The 14,687-nt window shown below is 41.8% G+C and overlaps 1 protein-coding gene across 4 annotated transcripts; it reads right to left on the bottom strand.

Annotated features, from left to right (window-relative positions):
- Positions 1 to 553: 553 nt before the first annotated feature.
- On the bottom strand, positions 554 to 14,604 carry XRCC3 (X-ray repair cross complementing 3). 4 transcript variants are annotated; one of them, XM_080991982.1, is made up of 9 exons: positions 14,224 to 14,508; positions 12,193 to 12,324; positions 11,988 to 12,082; positions 10,790 to 10,927; positions 10,188 to 10,400; positions 8,737 to 8,891; positions 3,860 to 4,072; positions 2,705 to 2,754; positions 554 to 1,946 (listed from the first exon to the last, which is right to left on the bottom strand). In XM_080991982.1, the coding sequence occupies exons 3-9, from the start codon at positions 12,040 to 12,042 to the stop codon at positions 1,703 to 1,705; spliced, it is 1,068 nt and encodes a 355-aa protein (XP_080848108.1). In that variant the 5' UTR covers positions 12,043 to 12,082; positions 12,193 to 12,324; positions 14,224 to 14,508; the 3' UTR covers positions 554 to 1,702. The 4 variants fall into 4 exon arrangements, with proteins under 4 accessions (XP_080848108.1, XP_080848107.1, XP_080848106.1 ...); XM_080991981.1 differs by lacking the exons at positions 12,193 to 12,324; positions 14,224 to 14,508 and adding an exon at positions 14,515 to 14,604; XM_080991980.1 differs by lacking the exon at positions 12,193 to 12,324 and having other exon boundaries at positions 13,243 to 14,508.
- Positions 14,605 to 14,687: the final 83 nt, after the last annotated feature.

The following is a 14,687-nucleotide window of genomic DNA, read 5'->3' as shown; positions in this document are numbered from 1 at the left end:
CATAACGGAATTTGGCCTCGTGCATACTTCAGAAAAGCCCATAAATACTGCTCTTGATTTTGAATACTTTGTGATTTCGAGATGGGGAGACCCAGGAAATACTAAACCAAGGACACATTTGTTCTCAGTCTGTACATTACAAGGAGCAAAAGGGCTGCTGCCAGAAAGAGCAAAGAGCACAGCTCCCCCACCCCAACAGCTTTTCCAAAATCCTTACATATAGATGATATGCTTGGTTTGCTCTCCCACACTTGATGACAAGAGCAGCGGCTAATGGGAGGATAGTGTAATGTCAGGACATTCCAGGTTAAATGGTGCTGTAGATTAGGATAGAGGACATGACATTTAAGTTGTTTCTGATGGCAGACCTGTGTTTCTTGTACTGTAATATGAAATTCCATCTTCTCAGTTTGAATAATGCGGTGTATTTGGATCACTTACCTTTTGGATGCTTAATCTAAACAAACAGGCATAGCTGAATGTCACTTTAAAGCACTGAGGCAATTAAGGTCAGTGAAGAGTTGACAAGGGAGCAATGTTTTGTTTTGTTAAAAAAAAAAGGAAGTTTTCAACTGGATAAGTTAAGACTTGCACTTCAGCTTTAAATTAGAAATATACTTTTAAAAAATTGTTGCAAGATAAATTTAAATCATTGAAGAATGAGTAAAGGGTTTTGCACGTTGATCTACCTAAACCTGATTTGGCTAGGTCCTGCTTAAATTTGAAATTCTGAATCCCATTCTTGCATGGTAGAAGATGAGAGGTCAGTAGTTAAGCCATTAACTCTTAATGCTAAAATATTCTGGATGTTTAACTAGAATTACTGTGCTTTCAACTTGGCGGTTTAGTTCTCTAAATACACGTCTCCATAGAAAGCAGCCTTAGAACGTAAAACAAAAGATATTGCTTCTTATGTATAGCTTGTTTCCATGAAATGATTCCTGATCTTTTTCTTTCAAACCTGTTACAGAGCTGTGGTCCGTTGTGAAACTGTTTAACATGTAAAGCGTCCTTGACATTTTCAAAGTGTAAAAATAAAATATTGAAAGAAAAAGACTTCTGTAAACGTGGCTTTTTATGTTAAGAGTGTTACAAAAGCAGTTAATATTTCTGTTTATCTTTTAAAAGCAAATTTTAAATAACCTGTTCTTTAAAAAAAAGGGCATAAAAGACAAAGCTTTGTAGAATAAACTCATTATAGTTCTTCAGAATATACAAGGAAATCTCCAAAGGGGCTCCAAAAATAAACTGGATTAAAGTAGTGTCTTGGTCTTATACAAACTTATGTTCAGCCTTAACAGATGAAACCAACTGTAAATATTCACACACACAGGTTCTAGAGAAAGGATATTCTTACCCTAGGACCAATAAATATAAGATACTTACTCAGTGTTTGCCTCGACAAATTTTAACAAGTTAACCCTCCAGAGGATTCAGATAATACTTAGGCTATTTGTTAGATGCTTGACTCTGCAATTGCTTTAAAACTGGGCTGGTCTTGTCCAAAAATTACTCCCTTTTAAAAGTTTTAAAAGTAAAAATTACTCCCTCCCAAAATTAGTTTTGTTTACATTTCCCAGCTTAACCAAGGATGCAGTCTGGATGCAACCATGGTTCGCTGCCGATTTTACTACAGCAGCTAAATTCCATTGTACTGTAGCATGAATAAATCTGCAGCACACAAGAAGCTTCACAGTTTTCTTCATAAATTCGGTGGCGTCTCCTTTATTCCTTTTACACCTTCCAAGTTGACTGCATAGTAGCAAAAAGACGGGGGCAGGTGAGGAGCAAAAACCACCCTTAACGTCCGCAGCGCACTTCTGCCCTGGTGTGGCGCATCATTGGCAGCCAGCGGCTGGTCTGTTCTCCGGCTTGCCATCAGCCGCATCAACAGCTGATTGGACCAAGTTATTCCAAGTGCCGGAACTACTCTCTTGGTTGCGCATCTGAAAACACAATAAAGCCTGTGTCTTAACAAAACTTCCTGCTAAGTTTAAGACGGGCAGACTTGCCAGTTAAGTCGGGGATCGGGAACCTCCAGAGATTGCTGGACAACTAATTTCATCACCCCTTACTAAGACCATGCTGGGTGAGGCTGATGGGAGTTCAACAACATCTGGAGGGTACCAGGCTCTCCTCCCCAAGTTAAGAGTTTGAGTTGACCCAGAGGCATATAGAATAGCAGAGTTGGAAGGGACCCCAAGGGTCATGTAAGTCCAACCCCCTGCAATGCAGGAAATATAGGGCTATGCTAGGGCCTTGGCCTTGTGGAACAGATGGCTTAAATCAGTGACAGGGAACCTATGGCCCTTTTGGTGGTGTTTGAGCTCCCTTTGCCCCTAACCACTGGCCACTCCAGCCCTAGCCAGGGCTGCTGGGAGCTGCTGGAGGGTCACAGTTTCTCTATCCCTGCCTTAATGTCAGTTAAGTGTTGAGTGGTTTTTTGGGTGCACCAGAGCACTCAGCACCACCCCCATACAATACATGGGCACAAAATATGTCAAATTGGATGACCACCCCCATCCCACCCTATGCATTCAGTATGTACCAAAGGGGGCTGTGGAGAATCAGAGCCTCTTGGTGCAATATTGCCACTTGTGTGTCAAATCCATTGCTGCTAGGAGAGTGGTGAACTACCCTTTGTATGTTCTTCAAATGTGTTTGCTGAGTGGATGGGTGTGTTTGCATGTTGTGTTGTACTCACCCAGGACTACTCTGAGCAGCACCTCCTTTCTCATCCATTGTGTCAGTTACCTAGAATGCGGAAAAAAGAGAGAGCAAGCAAAAGATTTCCAAGAGGGGAACAGGCAGGAAAATGCTCCCCTTGCAATAAAGGATTATGGACAGGCTGTACAATTCTCTCCCTCCCCCCTCCCCCACAAAGAAGGAAAAGAGTGGTGGTGGCAGACAAGGCAACAAGACTCTAGAAGCCCACATCAACATTTTATTATCTGCATTCAATTCCTTGTTGCCCATGGCTACCAGGTAAATAATGTTTAAATGCAAGTTCTGCACCTAAGCAGTGATGGACTAGAACTACAAATTACAGAACTGTAGCGTTGAAAGGGGCCATGAGGGTCATCTAGTCCAACCCTCTGCAGTGCAGGAATCTTTTGCCCAATGTGAGTCTAGAACCCAGGACCCCAAGAATAAGCATTTCATGCTTTACCAACTGAGCTACTCAGCCCTTGCATTTATACTGAGAGACTGCAGCTTCAGTTAGTCTGCACAAGAAGGTGGAGAGAGAGAGAGAAACTCCTTTGTGATCGAATACCAGTTTGAAGTATCTGGATAAAAAGCTGAAACATAAGGGCAATTTTTTTATTTGGAGGCAACTTCCATTGGAATCAATGTACCATGATGCATGTTTAGATGGGGCTACTTAATACACTTTTGAATTGGAATGTGAAGATCAGCAGGACTTGCTTCCAGATAAGCAAGATCAATTCCATTTCAAAACCAGGTATGTGGACGTAAAACAGCAATCGCATCTGGAAGTGAGTTCGGATAACATGCACAAAATATTCCATGCTGAGCAGCTGATGGAGAAGAAGAAAAAACTGCCACCTCTCACTATTTCCCAAAAGACCAGCCAAAAAAGAAATAGACTTTTGAGAATGCAATAAATAAGCCCAAGGGCTTTTTGCATTCACACATACATGCCATCATGTTCCACCCCATCTCGCTTGTGCCGATATGTTCTTATCTGATGTAATATTCTGGTTCACTGTCCCTTCAGTGCATCAGCTCCGCTTACATTTCCCAGAACTGCCAGATAAGCCAAAATCCAATTGGGCACATTTAGATCCATTGAAATCCATGCCCACAATGGTGAAATCAAATAAATTCTAAGCTTTACCTGATTAATGCATACCACTGGGACTCGGAACTTGCTGCTTAGCTTGTGAAGTTTGGCTCCAAATATCTGCAAATATTTGGCTTTCAGGACGGAATCCTTGGCGGCGAACTCGCATCTGAATAAGGCAGCGATGGAATCGATCACGACCAGGCGAACCATGCCCCTTGAGACCAGCAAGTTAATCCTCTTAGTAATACACTCGTGGAAAGTCTCCTGCAATAATAAGGAACCTTCAGAAATCAGACTGAGGAGGTCAAGGCCTGCACTGTTGCAGGGGGTTCCTCTGCAACCTCACTGGGTCTGTTCTGCTATACTTCAGCTAATAGCTGAAAGCATCTTGAGCATAAGATAGACTAGTAACTGGGAGTGGCCACTGAGATTGCATAACACTGGTCTTGAAAGACCTACATCGGCTCCCAGCACGTTTCCGAGCACAATTTAAAGTGTTGGTGCTGACCTTAAAAGCCCTAAATGGCCTCGGCCCAGTATACCTGAAGGAACGTCTCCACCCCCATCATTCAGCCCAGACATTGAGGTCCAGCGCCAAGGGCCTTCTGGCGGTTCCCTCACTGTGAGAAGCTAAGTTACAGGGAACCAGGCAGAGGGCCTTCTCGGTAGTGGCGCCGGCCCTGTGGAACGCCCTCCTACCAGATATCAAAGAAATAAATATTTGACGTTTAGAAGACATCTGAAGGCAGCCCTGTTTAGGGAAGTTTTTAATGATTGATGTTTTAATGTATTAATCTTTTTATTGGAAGCCGCCCCAAGTGGCTGGGGAAACCCAGCCAGATGGGCGGGGTATAAATAATAAATTATTATTATTACTACTACTACTACTACTACTACTACTACTATTAGCATTAGCATTTTGATGGCTGCATTTGCTTGAGACGCTAACATAGCAACTCACTAATCAGCAATTTGCAACTGTAATGCTGCAAACCTGTGCACGTTAACTTTGGAGTAAGCCCCACTGAAACACCGTATTTATTTCCTCATATTTGCATCCTGCCCATTCTGCTAGTGGGAACGCAGAACTGCCAACAAATCTGTACCAAAAATAGCAGCACACAATTGCAAGGTGTACCTTTAGCATCACATCATAACCAGATATGTGAGGAGAATAGAGCAATAGGGGAGAGAACAAAAACCATAGAATCGTTTTGAAAATGCCAATAAAATACAAAATTAAAATACATATACCTTACTTACACCCAATATGTGGTCTGCGTAGGAGGCAATACAATGGTATCTGGAAGGGAGTCCCGCAACTTGCGGTGTGTGGCCGGACTATAGCATGTCATACAACACAATCTTGCTCTTTGTTACATCAAGCAACTTTTTACATAGCCCAGGAATGAGACAATTCATTTTTTTGTTTGCATTTGGAAAACTAAACAAATGGAGCTGAAAGTCAGACCACTGGTCCATCCCGCCAGAAACTGTCTCCTCTTGAATCTTAAGACCGGCAGCGTTTCTGCTGCGTCTCAAACAAAGGTCCAGTTCCAGGGACTGAGCTGATGGCCTTTGGGTGCAAAGTGCAACAGACCCACCCCAAAGTGAATTTAAAATCACGAGAGCTCCACAAATGGATTGCTTCCTGTTATATTGTGATCACACACTATATATTTGAAGTAGGTGCCAGGAAACCTTTGGCCTTCATTAAAATGCACATCATCATTGGCCGCTGGGGCTGATGAGAGGGGTCAGAGGCTCCCCACACCTGATTTATAGCATTTTTAATGCTGTTATTAATTTCTTTATTTCATTCTGACCATTTAAAGGCACATCTAAAGGCAGCCCTGTTTAGGGAAGCTTTTAATGTTTAATAGGTTATTGTATTTTAGTGTTTTGTTGGAAGCCGCCCAGAGTGGCTGGGGAAACCCAGCCAGATCAGCGGGGTATAAATAATAAATTATTATTATTATTATTATTATTATTATTCTGCTTAGTTGCTACTGTCTCTTAAGCAGTGTACAAAAAAACCCCCACCCACAATACAATGAAAATAAAAGCCAGTTAAATTATAAAAACCAGATTTGGTTTAAATGTCTGCTGGATTTTTATTTTTATTTTTATTTTTATTTTTTTAAATAATATTTATTAGTAGTTTCAAAGTTATACAGAAAAAAGAAAAATTAAAAACAACACTATAATACATAGGAAAAAAGAGAAACAACAATACAACAACAAAAAAAGAAAATGAAAAATGAAAAACAAAAGAAAAAAACAACAACATAGATATCATTTCTGATATCATTTCTGCTAGAGTCATATAGTTTCATTCCAACATTTTCCCTAATATTCATTAATTTTTAGCTAATTCCCTAAATAAAAAGTTTCCTTTATAAATTTTCTTCCAATCTTCATCCAACGTCTCATCTTCCTGGTCTCGGATCGTGTCAGTCCTTACTGTCCAATCCATCTGGTCCATCAACCTGGAAGCCTTATGTCCGAGGCCCTTAAGTCTCTTCCATGTCCCTTCTGCAGTTCTTCTTCATCTTGTGTATACTTGCCCTTTTCCTTGTCTTTTGTTGGTCTCTTTCTTAATTCCTTTCCTTTCTCATTGAGGAGTAGTTCTCTATTTTATTTTTTAAGTCTATAGATGGCACCAGAAGTTCAACAGGACAGGGACCTCAACTAGAAGCACTATTGGTTCCCCATTCCTGGCTGTCAACAAGGATTTAATAGAACTATAGAGTTGAAAGGGATTTAAGTTGAAGATCCTAAAAAACTTGGGATGCCAAGATCAGTCATGGCTAAGCCCCACTGAAAGTGAAGAGAAGCTGAACTTGTATCCCACTGCAATCAATGCTAAAACAGAAGCAAGTTTTTGTTTTGTTTTTAAACTAATTCAAAAAGCATTAATTTTTATAGCCCAAGCTATTCCACAGCCGCTGGGCAGCATTTAGCAAATACGTTTCCCCTTGCTGCATTTCACGCCTCTTAAGCATGAACATGTTTTAAAAATAAAAATCGACGCATGGCAGATTTTTATACGAAAAAATGTGGCAGATAAGAATGCATCGTGGCACTTTGTAAAAAGAAGAAAAACAAGCAAACGTGGTTAGGCAAAAAGATAACACTGTGCCCTATTGGAAAACCAAATTGATCCCATTGTCGTGCTTACAAAGAGGGAATGATGAACATGCTGGAGGGAATGTTGGTTTTCTGCCAAGTAATTGATTATACAAGGCTGACGTCTCTTCACAAGAAGGATGATGCAACAAAACAGCTACAACAGGAAACAAACTCTGGGCATTTATAGTAGTGCAGGGCTTTAGGCGTGCAGCGGTACAATACTGCACAATTCATTCTGCACCACCCTTGCTCTCGCTGCCACCTTTGATGCAACTGATTGCTCCCTCTTGCTCAATTCCCCTTTTTGCCCCAAGTCTCTGTGGTTCTGTCCACAGTTGGAAGGTGCTTCCCTGCACCCTTGACCCTGGCAAGCAGATCTGCAGAGATGCATAATCACTGCCAATGAGCAGCCAAGATTGTCCAGCTCTGAATGGACAATCTAGTCTGTTATCACAGTTGCTTAAGCAGGCTGCTTTTGGCTTAATTGGTCTGATGTCAGAGGAAGAGAGACTAATAAGTTTCAAGCTAAGTAGCACTGGGGAGACTATAGAATCCAGGGTGGATTTGATTTAAATCAAATCGATTTAAATCACTAGTCAGGAAGACTTGATTTAAATAACTAGTCAGGAAGACTTGGTTTAAAAAATTTTTTTTTACAGAAAGACTCATTCTTGCTGGTATAATCTTAATATTTACAACCAGATGAAGGTTTCATTTTTGGAATAATAAGTTTTCAGAGTAGTTTTTACAGTTATATCAAAAATTACTGATTTGGCTATATACTACATACTACACAGATAATTATGAAATTATTGTGAGGTTTAATAAGTTAACTGTTTATATTTGGACAACTTTTCTGCTGTACTTTATTGGAAGGAGAAAAATAATCATTAATAACAATTTAAACAAATTATTTAACTAAAACAATAACATTATAGCATATGTATCCATGTTTGTTAACTGATGTTAAACGGTTTTGTGGGGGAGGGTGATTTAGACTGAGTTTTAGCACACATGAAAAACTTAAAACAAATCCTTATTTCCGGATGAATAGCCTTTGGGCTAAATAGAAAACTATCTTTAGAAAGATTTTTCCTCTAAAAGCATTTTTTTATTTTAAAAATCCAATTTAAATTGAAAAAAAATCTGATTTAAATTTTAATAAATCTGATTTTTTAATTTTTTTTTAAAAAATATCATTGATTTTTATCCACCCTGGTATAACGTCCATAACTTTAAAATTAAATTCAAAACACTGCCAATTCTGCTTTTTAAAAAAAAAATACTAGTGAAATTCTGCTACTTTCATAAATTATGCATGTTTGTGTGCAATTTTAATTTTTTAAAATAATATTCTGAATGTGCTAACGAGAGACAAGGAGATATGTAGGGCAGCAAAAACTTTAGTCAATCACTTCATAGCTTCCAAGATTTCAGCAGCAATACCTACACACTTTCAAGTACCTTTTCATAGCCCTAATGTCTAGAAACTTTTGTTTTTGAAAGAAAAACAATAAACCATGAAAGTTCAGGTTCCCAAAAAACTAATTTCTGCATCCAGCAAGGACTTCGCATTTTTGCAGCCTTTCCCATGAATTATCACCCCAACTGAGGTGCTGAAGTACTGGGTACCAGCTGTGGGATTTCAAATGGTACTGCTCTATGTGTTTTCCACAAAGCAGAGATGGGTCCTTTAGGTGTCATAACTAACTTGTCCCATTGCTTTCAATGAGATTTCGGTTCAACTACCCTAGATCCATGTAACCTACCAGCCAGAAACTCGCTCTGCTACTCACCAGGTCTGCGGCATGCTCAACAAAAATGCCACTTCCAAATTTTATTTTTTGCACCACATCAGGCGAAATGTCAGCCCTCGCTTTGGGCTGCTGCTCAATCAGTTGCTGCAAGCGTTTATTTGGGAAAACGTCTTCCGTACAAATGTAAACAGCACCTGCAAAATACAGAAGGGAACTCCTGAAATGACAGGCTTTCCATCATGGCAGCAGGGTGGAAGAATATACCAAGGCTGTTGCTTTTCATTGGCTAAATCACACAGAGGAAACACAATCAGCACTTTTGTTGTAAAAGCAGTGGTATGTCAACCTGTCAGAAGTTTCAATGTTAGGCTGGTTGATTTGCATTTTGTGGGCACAGCAAGTGTTACAAAATGCTGTATTTTTCCATGTATAAGATGCCCCCATGTATAAGACAAGGGATGTGGGTGGCGCTGTAGTCTAAACCACTGAGCCTTGGGCTTGCCGATCGGAAGGTTGACGGTTCGAATCCCCGCGATGGGGTGAGCTCCCGTTGCTTGGCCCCAGCTCCTGCCAACCTAGCAGTTCGAAAGCATGTCAAAGTGCAATTAGATAATTAGGTACTGCTCCAGCAGGAAGGTAAACGGCATTTCAGTGCGCTGCTCTGGTTTCGCCAGAAGCGGCTTAGTCATGCTGGCCACATGACCTGGAAAAACTGTCTGCGGACAAACGTTGGCTCCCTCAGCCAGTAAAGCGAGATGAGCGCCGCAACCCCAGAGTCGTTCGCAACTGAACTTAACTGTCAGGGATCCTTTACCTTTTTATGTACAGTGGTACCTCGGGTTAAGAACTTAATTTGTTCTGGAGGTCCGTTCTTAATCTGAAACTGTTCTTAACCTGAGGTACCACTTTAGCTAATGGCGCCTCCCGCTGCCACCACGCGATTTCTGTTCTCATCCTGAAGCAAAGTTCTTAACTCGAGGTACTATTTCTGGGTTAGCAGAGTCTGTAACCTGAAGCGTCTGTAACCCGAGGTACCACTGTATAAGATGCCCCCTATTTGGGGGGACTCCAAATTAAGAAAACACCCTTCAGCACTACCCGTGTATAAGACGCGCCCCAATTTTAAACCTATTTTTTTGGTAAAAAAAAACCTAGTCTCATACACAGAAAAATATGGCATAGCTGAACAAGAATCGGAAAGTCATGTTGCAAAGTGCGCTGGCAATGCTCAGTGGAGCCTCAAGCCCCTCTCCATAACAAAGCAAGTAGTTGAAGCCCAATGCAGAGCCTCTTGCTCTTCCAAAGGATAAGCAAAGCCAGAATAAACACTATGCAGAGTAAAAGTAGTGCACGAATATCACAAATCAGAGAACTTAAGATGTGCCAGTTGAAGAACTGATTTATTTGGGCACAGGTTTTTCAAGCATGCAGTACCTCTCCTACAGATACTAGACACGCCAAGCACATGTACAGAAATGTATGTTTCTTACCAGATTCCAGTCCACCGTATTTGTACGGATATTGCACAGAAAGGCTCAGTTGCAAACCAATCTGGGTCTTCCCAGCAGAACTTTCGCCAGCAATTTCGGTGATTCCTGCAAGGGGAATGCCCCCTTGTAGCAAGCTGTCCAGAATCGGGCAGCCCAGGCTTAGCTTCTGGTGTTGGGAAGTGTTGTGGTTTCTGTCCTGGAATAGCTGAAGAGCTAAAAGGAGGATTCAGGAAAGAAAAAAGCTGGTATTTCCATCCCCAATCTCTGTGTAGCCATATCAAACATAATAATAATTTTATATAAATACACACACACCCTGCCCACCTGGCTGGGTTTCCCCAGTCACTCTGGACAGCTTCCAACAAATTAAAACAGAATATGACATCAAACATTAAAAACTTCCCTGAACAGATCCAAATGTTATCACAATTTACGTTGATCCCTTCACATCTGCTAGATCAGAGAATCTTCCATTTTCAGAACTCCCAATTGGGGAAGGACATAACTGGATAAAGCCATACATTCATATCCACGCTGCAAACTCATGATATTTCTTTAAATGTGCATTTAAAGAAACATCATGAAAAAGTAGAACTATTTACCTGTAAGAACAGAGTTTTTCCTTAATGCACCAGAAATGGCCCTTAGCAGGTACTGTACATCCGTACGGGACAGATTTGTCAGCCTTTGCAAATCTGCTCCTGAAAGGTTCATAATCTCTTGGATAGATTTGATTTTTGCTGAAATGAGAAAAGTGATTGAACATAACCTGCTTAGATTTTTTTAAAAAATATGAAATGTAGTAGTAGCAGCGGAGTACAGCTCTTGGGCATGTGTTGTATTTTAGGCCCTTAGGCTACAGTCCTATACATACTAACCTGGGAGTAAAAACTTGTTGAACTCCTCAGCCTTACTTCTGAACAGAAATTTACCATATTTTCGCTCCATAAGATGCACTTTTTTCCTCCTAAAAAGTAAGGGGAAATGTGAGTGCGTCTTATGGAGCAAATGGCGATGCACAGAGAGGGAGAACTGCACAGCGCCCCTTCAGCGACGCGCCTGTCCTGCGAAGCGGGAGGAGGAACAGAAGGGGCTCCTTCTGTTCCTCCTCCCGCTTTGCTGAAGGGGTGCTGCGCAACTCTCCCTCTCTGTGCAGCGCCTCTCCTGCGCAGCGATCCCGCTTGCTGTCCTGGCTTCTGCCTTAGCCGTGCGCAGCCTCTTCAGGCAGGGGGAGCCTTCATCCCGCTGCCCTGAAGAGGCTTGGTGCGGCTATCCCAGAAGCCAGAACAGCCAGAGGCTATCCCAGAAGCCAGATCCCTCTTGCTGTTCTGGCTTCTGGGATTCAGAATATTTTTTTCTTGTTTTCCTCCTCCAAAATCTAGGTGCACCTTATGGTATACGACTGCACTGACAATTACTGTTCTGAGATGAAGTTTCTGTATTTATCACCACCAACATCTGGAAGGCACCAGGATGGGGAAGTTTGATTTATAGACAACCAAATACAGATCTATATATGTCTGATCCCACTGAGATCAATAAGTTTTGGGTTGCAAAGTTGTAATCCTACACACATCTACCTAGATGCAAATCCTACTGGAAAATGAGTGGAACATTTCTAACAGGTCTGGGCTGCATGTGCAATTACCTGGTGGCAGCAACAGCAACCTATCTAGTCTGAGGACATTTCCCCTATGTCAAATGTAGCAAGAGACTTTAAAAAAACAAAAAACCTCTTTATGCCTGTACAGTGATTGTGTGATGTGCAAACATGAGAATAGCAGTAAATAGCCAAATTACCTTTCTTAATTGCTGCAATCACTCTGGGGTTCATGTCAAGCTGTTCCCAGTCCATTTCGTCACAAATGCTGAGCCAATATCCTGCAACACAGCAGCTATGGCAAGCGTGGAGAAGAAAAGAATATGACTAAGAGAAAACTTAAGAAAGTTACTTCCCGAAAAAAAGATGGTAACCTCCTTTGTCAGCATCACTACCAGATCTTACCATCACTTCCTCTTTCCTTTCAAGGCTGGCTTCTATGCGCATGTACACAGGGCATGCTCTGAAGGCACATGAGGTCACTATCTTGATGAAGTTAAGCAAGCCAGGGTCTGGCCCAGTGCCTGGAGAGACCTCCTGGAGACACAAGTAAGCCAACTTGAAGGTGACTCAGAAACTACAACTAATCCAGAATGCGGCAGCTAGACTGGTGACTGGGAGCAGCCGCCGGGACCACATAACAAACACTGGCTCCCGGTACGTTTCTGAGCGCAGTTCAAAGTGTTGGTGCTGACCTTTAAATCCCTAAATGGCCTCAGTCCTGTAGGAGCGTCTCCACCCCCAATTGTTCAGCCTGGACACTGAAGTCCAGCTCCAAGGGTATTCTCGGTGCCCTCCCTGCGGAGCACCCTCCCATCAGAAGTCAAGGAGATAAAGAACTACACAACATTTAGAAGACATCTGAAGGCAGCTCTGTATCAGGAAGTTTTTAATATTTGACATTTTATTATGTTTTTATATGTGTTGGAAGCCTCCCAGAGTGGCTGGGGCAACCCAGTCAGTTGGGCGGGGCATTAATAAATAATAATAATAATAATAATAATAATAATAATTCTTAGCTCCTTCATCCAGGAAGGACTTCTTCACACAGCACATATTTAAAGGATGCAATTTGCTACCACAATATGTTCTGATGGTCACCTTCTTAAGGTAAAGGTAAAGGGACCCCTGACCATTAGGTCCAGTCGTGACCGACTCTGGGGTTGCGTTTGTCCGCAGACAGCTTCCGGGTCATGTGGCCAGCATGACTAAGCCGCTTCTGGCGAACCAGAGCAGCACACGGAAACGCCGTTTACCTTCCCGCCTGAGTGGTACCTATTTATCTACTTGCACTTTGACGTGCTTTCGAACTGCTAGGTTGGCAGGAGCTGGGACCAAGCAACGGGAGCTCACCCCGTCACAGGGATTCGAACCGCCGACCTTCTGATCGGCAAGTCCTAGGCTCTGTGGTTTAACCCACAGTGCCACCTGTAACCCACAGGCCACCTGGGTCACCTACTTTGATATCTCCAAAAGAGGATTAGATGAATTCAGGGAGTTTAAGGTTATCGGATCTGCTAGTCACAGTGCTTATATTTCTTCCAGTCTAAGAGAAGGTGTTTCTTTGAATCCCAGTTGCTGTGGCTCACTAGCAATTAAAGTGCTATTGTGCTCATGTCCTGCCTGTGGTAGAAGCATAAGAAAATAAATATACAAAAACATATCTAGGAATAAACTTTGGATTGGGTTGCATACTTCTTGTGTCATGCTCTCAGTGTTTCAAATTAGCCACCCGACTCACCTCCAAGTAAATTTGTGGTCCTAAGCACTCTCTAGCCCAGGCATCCCCAAACTCGGCCCTCCAGATGTTTTAGGACTACAACTCCCATCATCCCTAGCTAACAGGATCGGTGGTCAGGGATGATGGGAATTGTAGTCCCAAAACATCTGGAGCGCCGAGTTTGGGGGTGCCTGCTGTAGCCTCTGCATGTTCTAATGAAGCCAAGGAGGGTTTTCTCCTCCTGAGATTCTTCAGCATGTGCAGCAACTGCAGCCGATCAGGCATGCAAGAGAACAAAATTCCAAAGGCCCCCAAGCAGAAGCCAAGGTCCTCTGCAACTAATTTTTATTTTTTAATTTTTATTGAATTATTTTATGTTACAAAAAACAATACAACCATACTACCACTAAATATAATTAAGGAATAAAAATTACATATATCAATATTTAGTCTGTCATTTGTTATTTACCATCTTATTTCCTGCCAAACATTCCATACAAAAACACACATATGTGCAGACACCCACAATGATAATAATGAAAGTAAATATTTCCCCCCCTTTTATCTTACAAAATCTTTTCTTCAACTTTGACTTCCTGTCAAGTCCCTTTGCATATATTTTATCTTACAATCGAATATACACAAAACAATAAATCTTTCTATATAAATTTTCCAATACATTTTGAAAACATAATAAATCCTTAATTGTTGTCCACCTCCTTTTAGTTCCTTTATCACTCTAACGCTAGCACAGAGTCAAAACTATTATTGTATTTTTGAACATATCTTCTATAACCATCCCATTTTCCTGCAAATTTTCGCTTTGAGATTCCTCTGAGTTTGCTAGTCAATTGAGCCGTCTCCACCAATTCCTGTAATTTGATTTGCCAATCTGTTATTTTTGAAGCCTCGTGATCTTTCCATCCCTTGGCCCCTAATTTAAATTGTGTGCTTTTCCCCCTTGTCCCTGAGGAACAACCACGTTACAACGCGCGGAAACAACCTACCGCAAATGCAACTGCAGCCGCACTCACGCAACGCCAGAGAGCAGGACTTGCATTGCAACTGCAAACCTGCAAACCTCCCCTTAGCGGGCCATCGTAGCCCGCGCTGAGCGCGAGCCGATCCGGGAACGCTTCAGAGACCTCACAGCCAATCAGAAAGGGCGAAGAGTGTACGG

The sequence above is a fragment of the Podarcis pityusensis genome, assembly GCF_964106645.2.
Source record: "Podarcis pityusensis genome assembly, chromosome: 1".
Lineage (NCBI taxonomy): Eukaryota > Metazoa > Chordata > Lepidosauria > Squamata > Lacertidae > Podarcis > Podarcis pityusensis.
The sequence above is the reverse complement of the archived record's forward strand: the minus strand, read 5'-3'. Positions and strand labels throughout refer to the sequence as shown.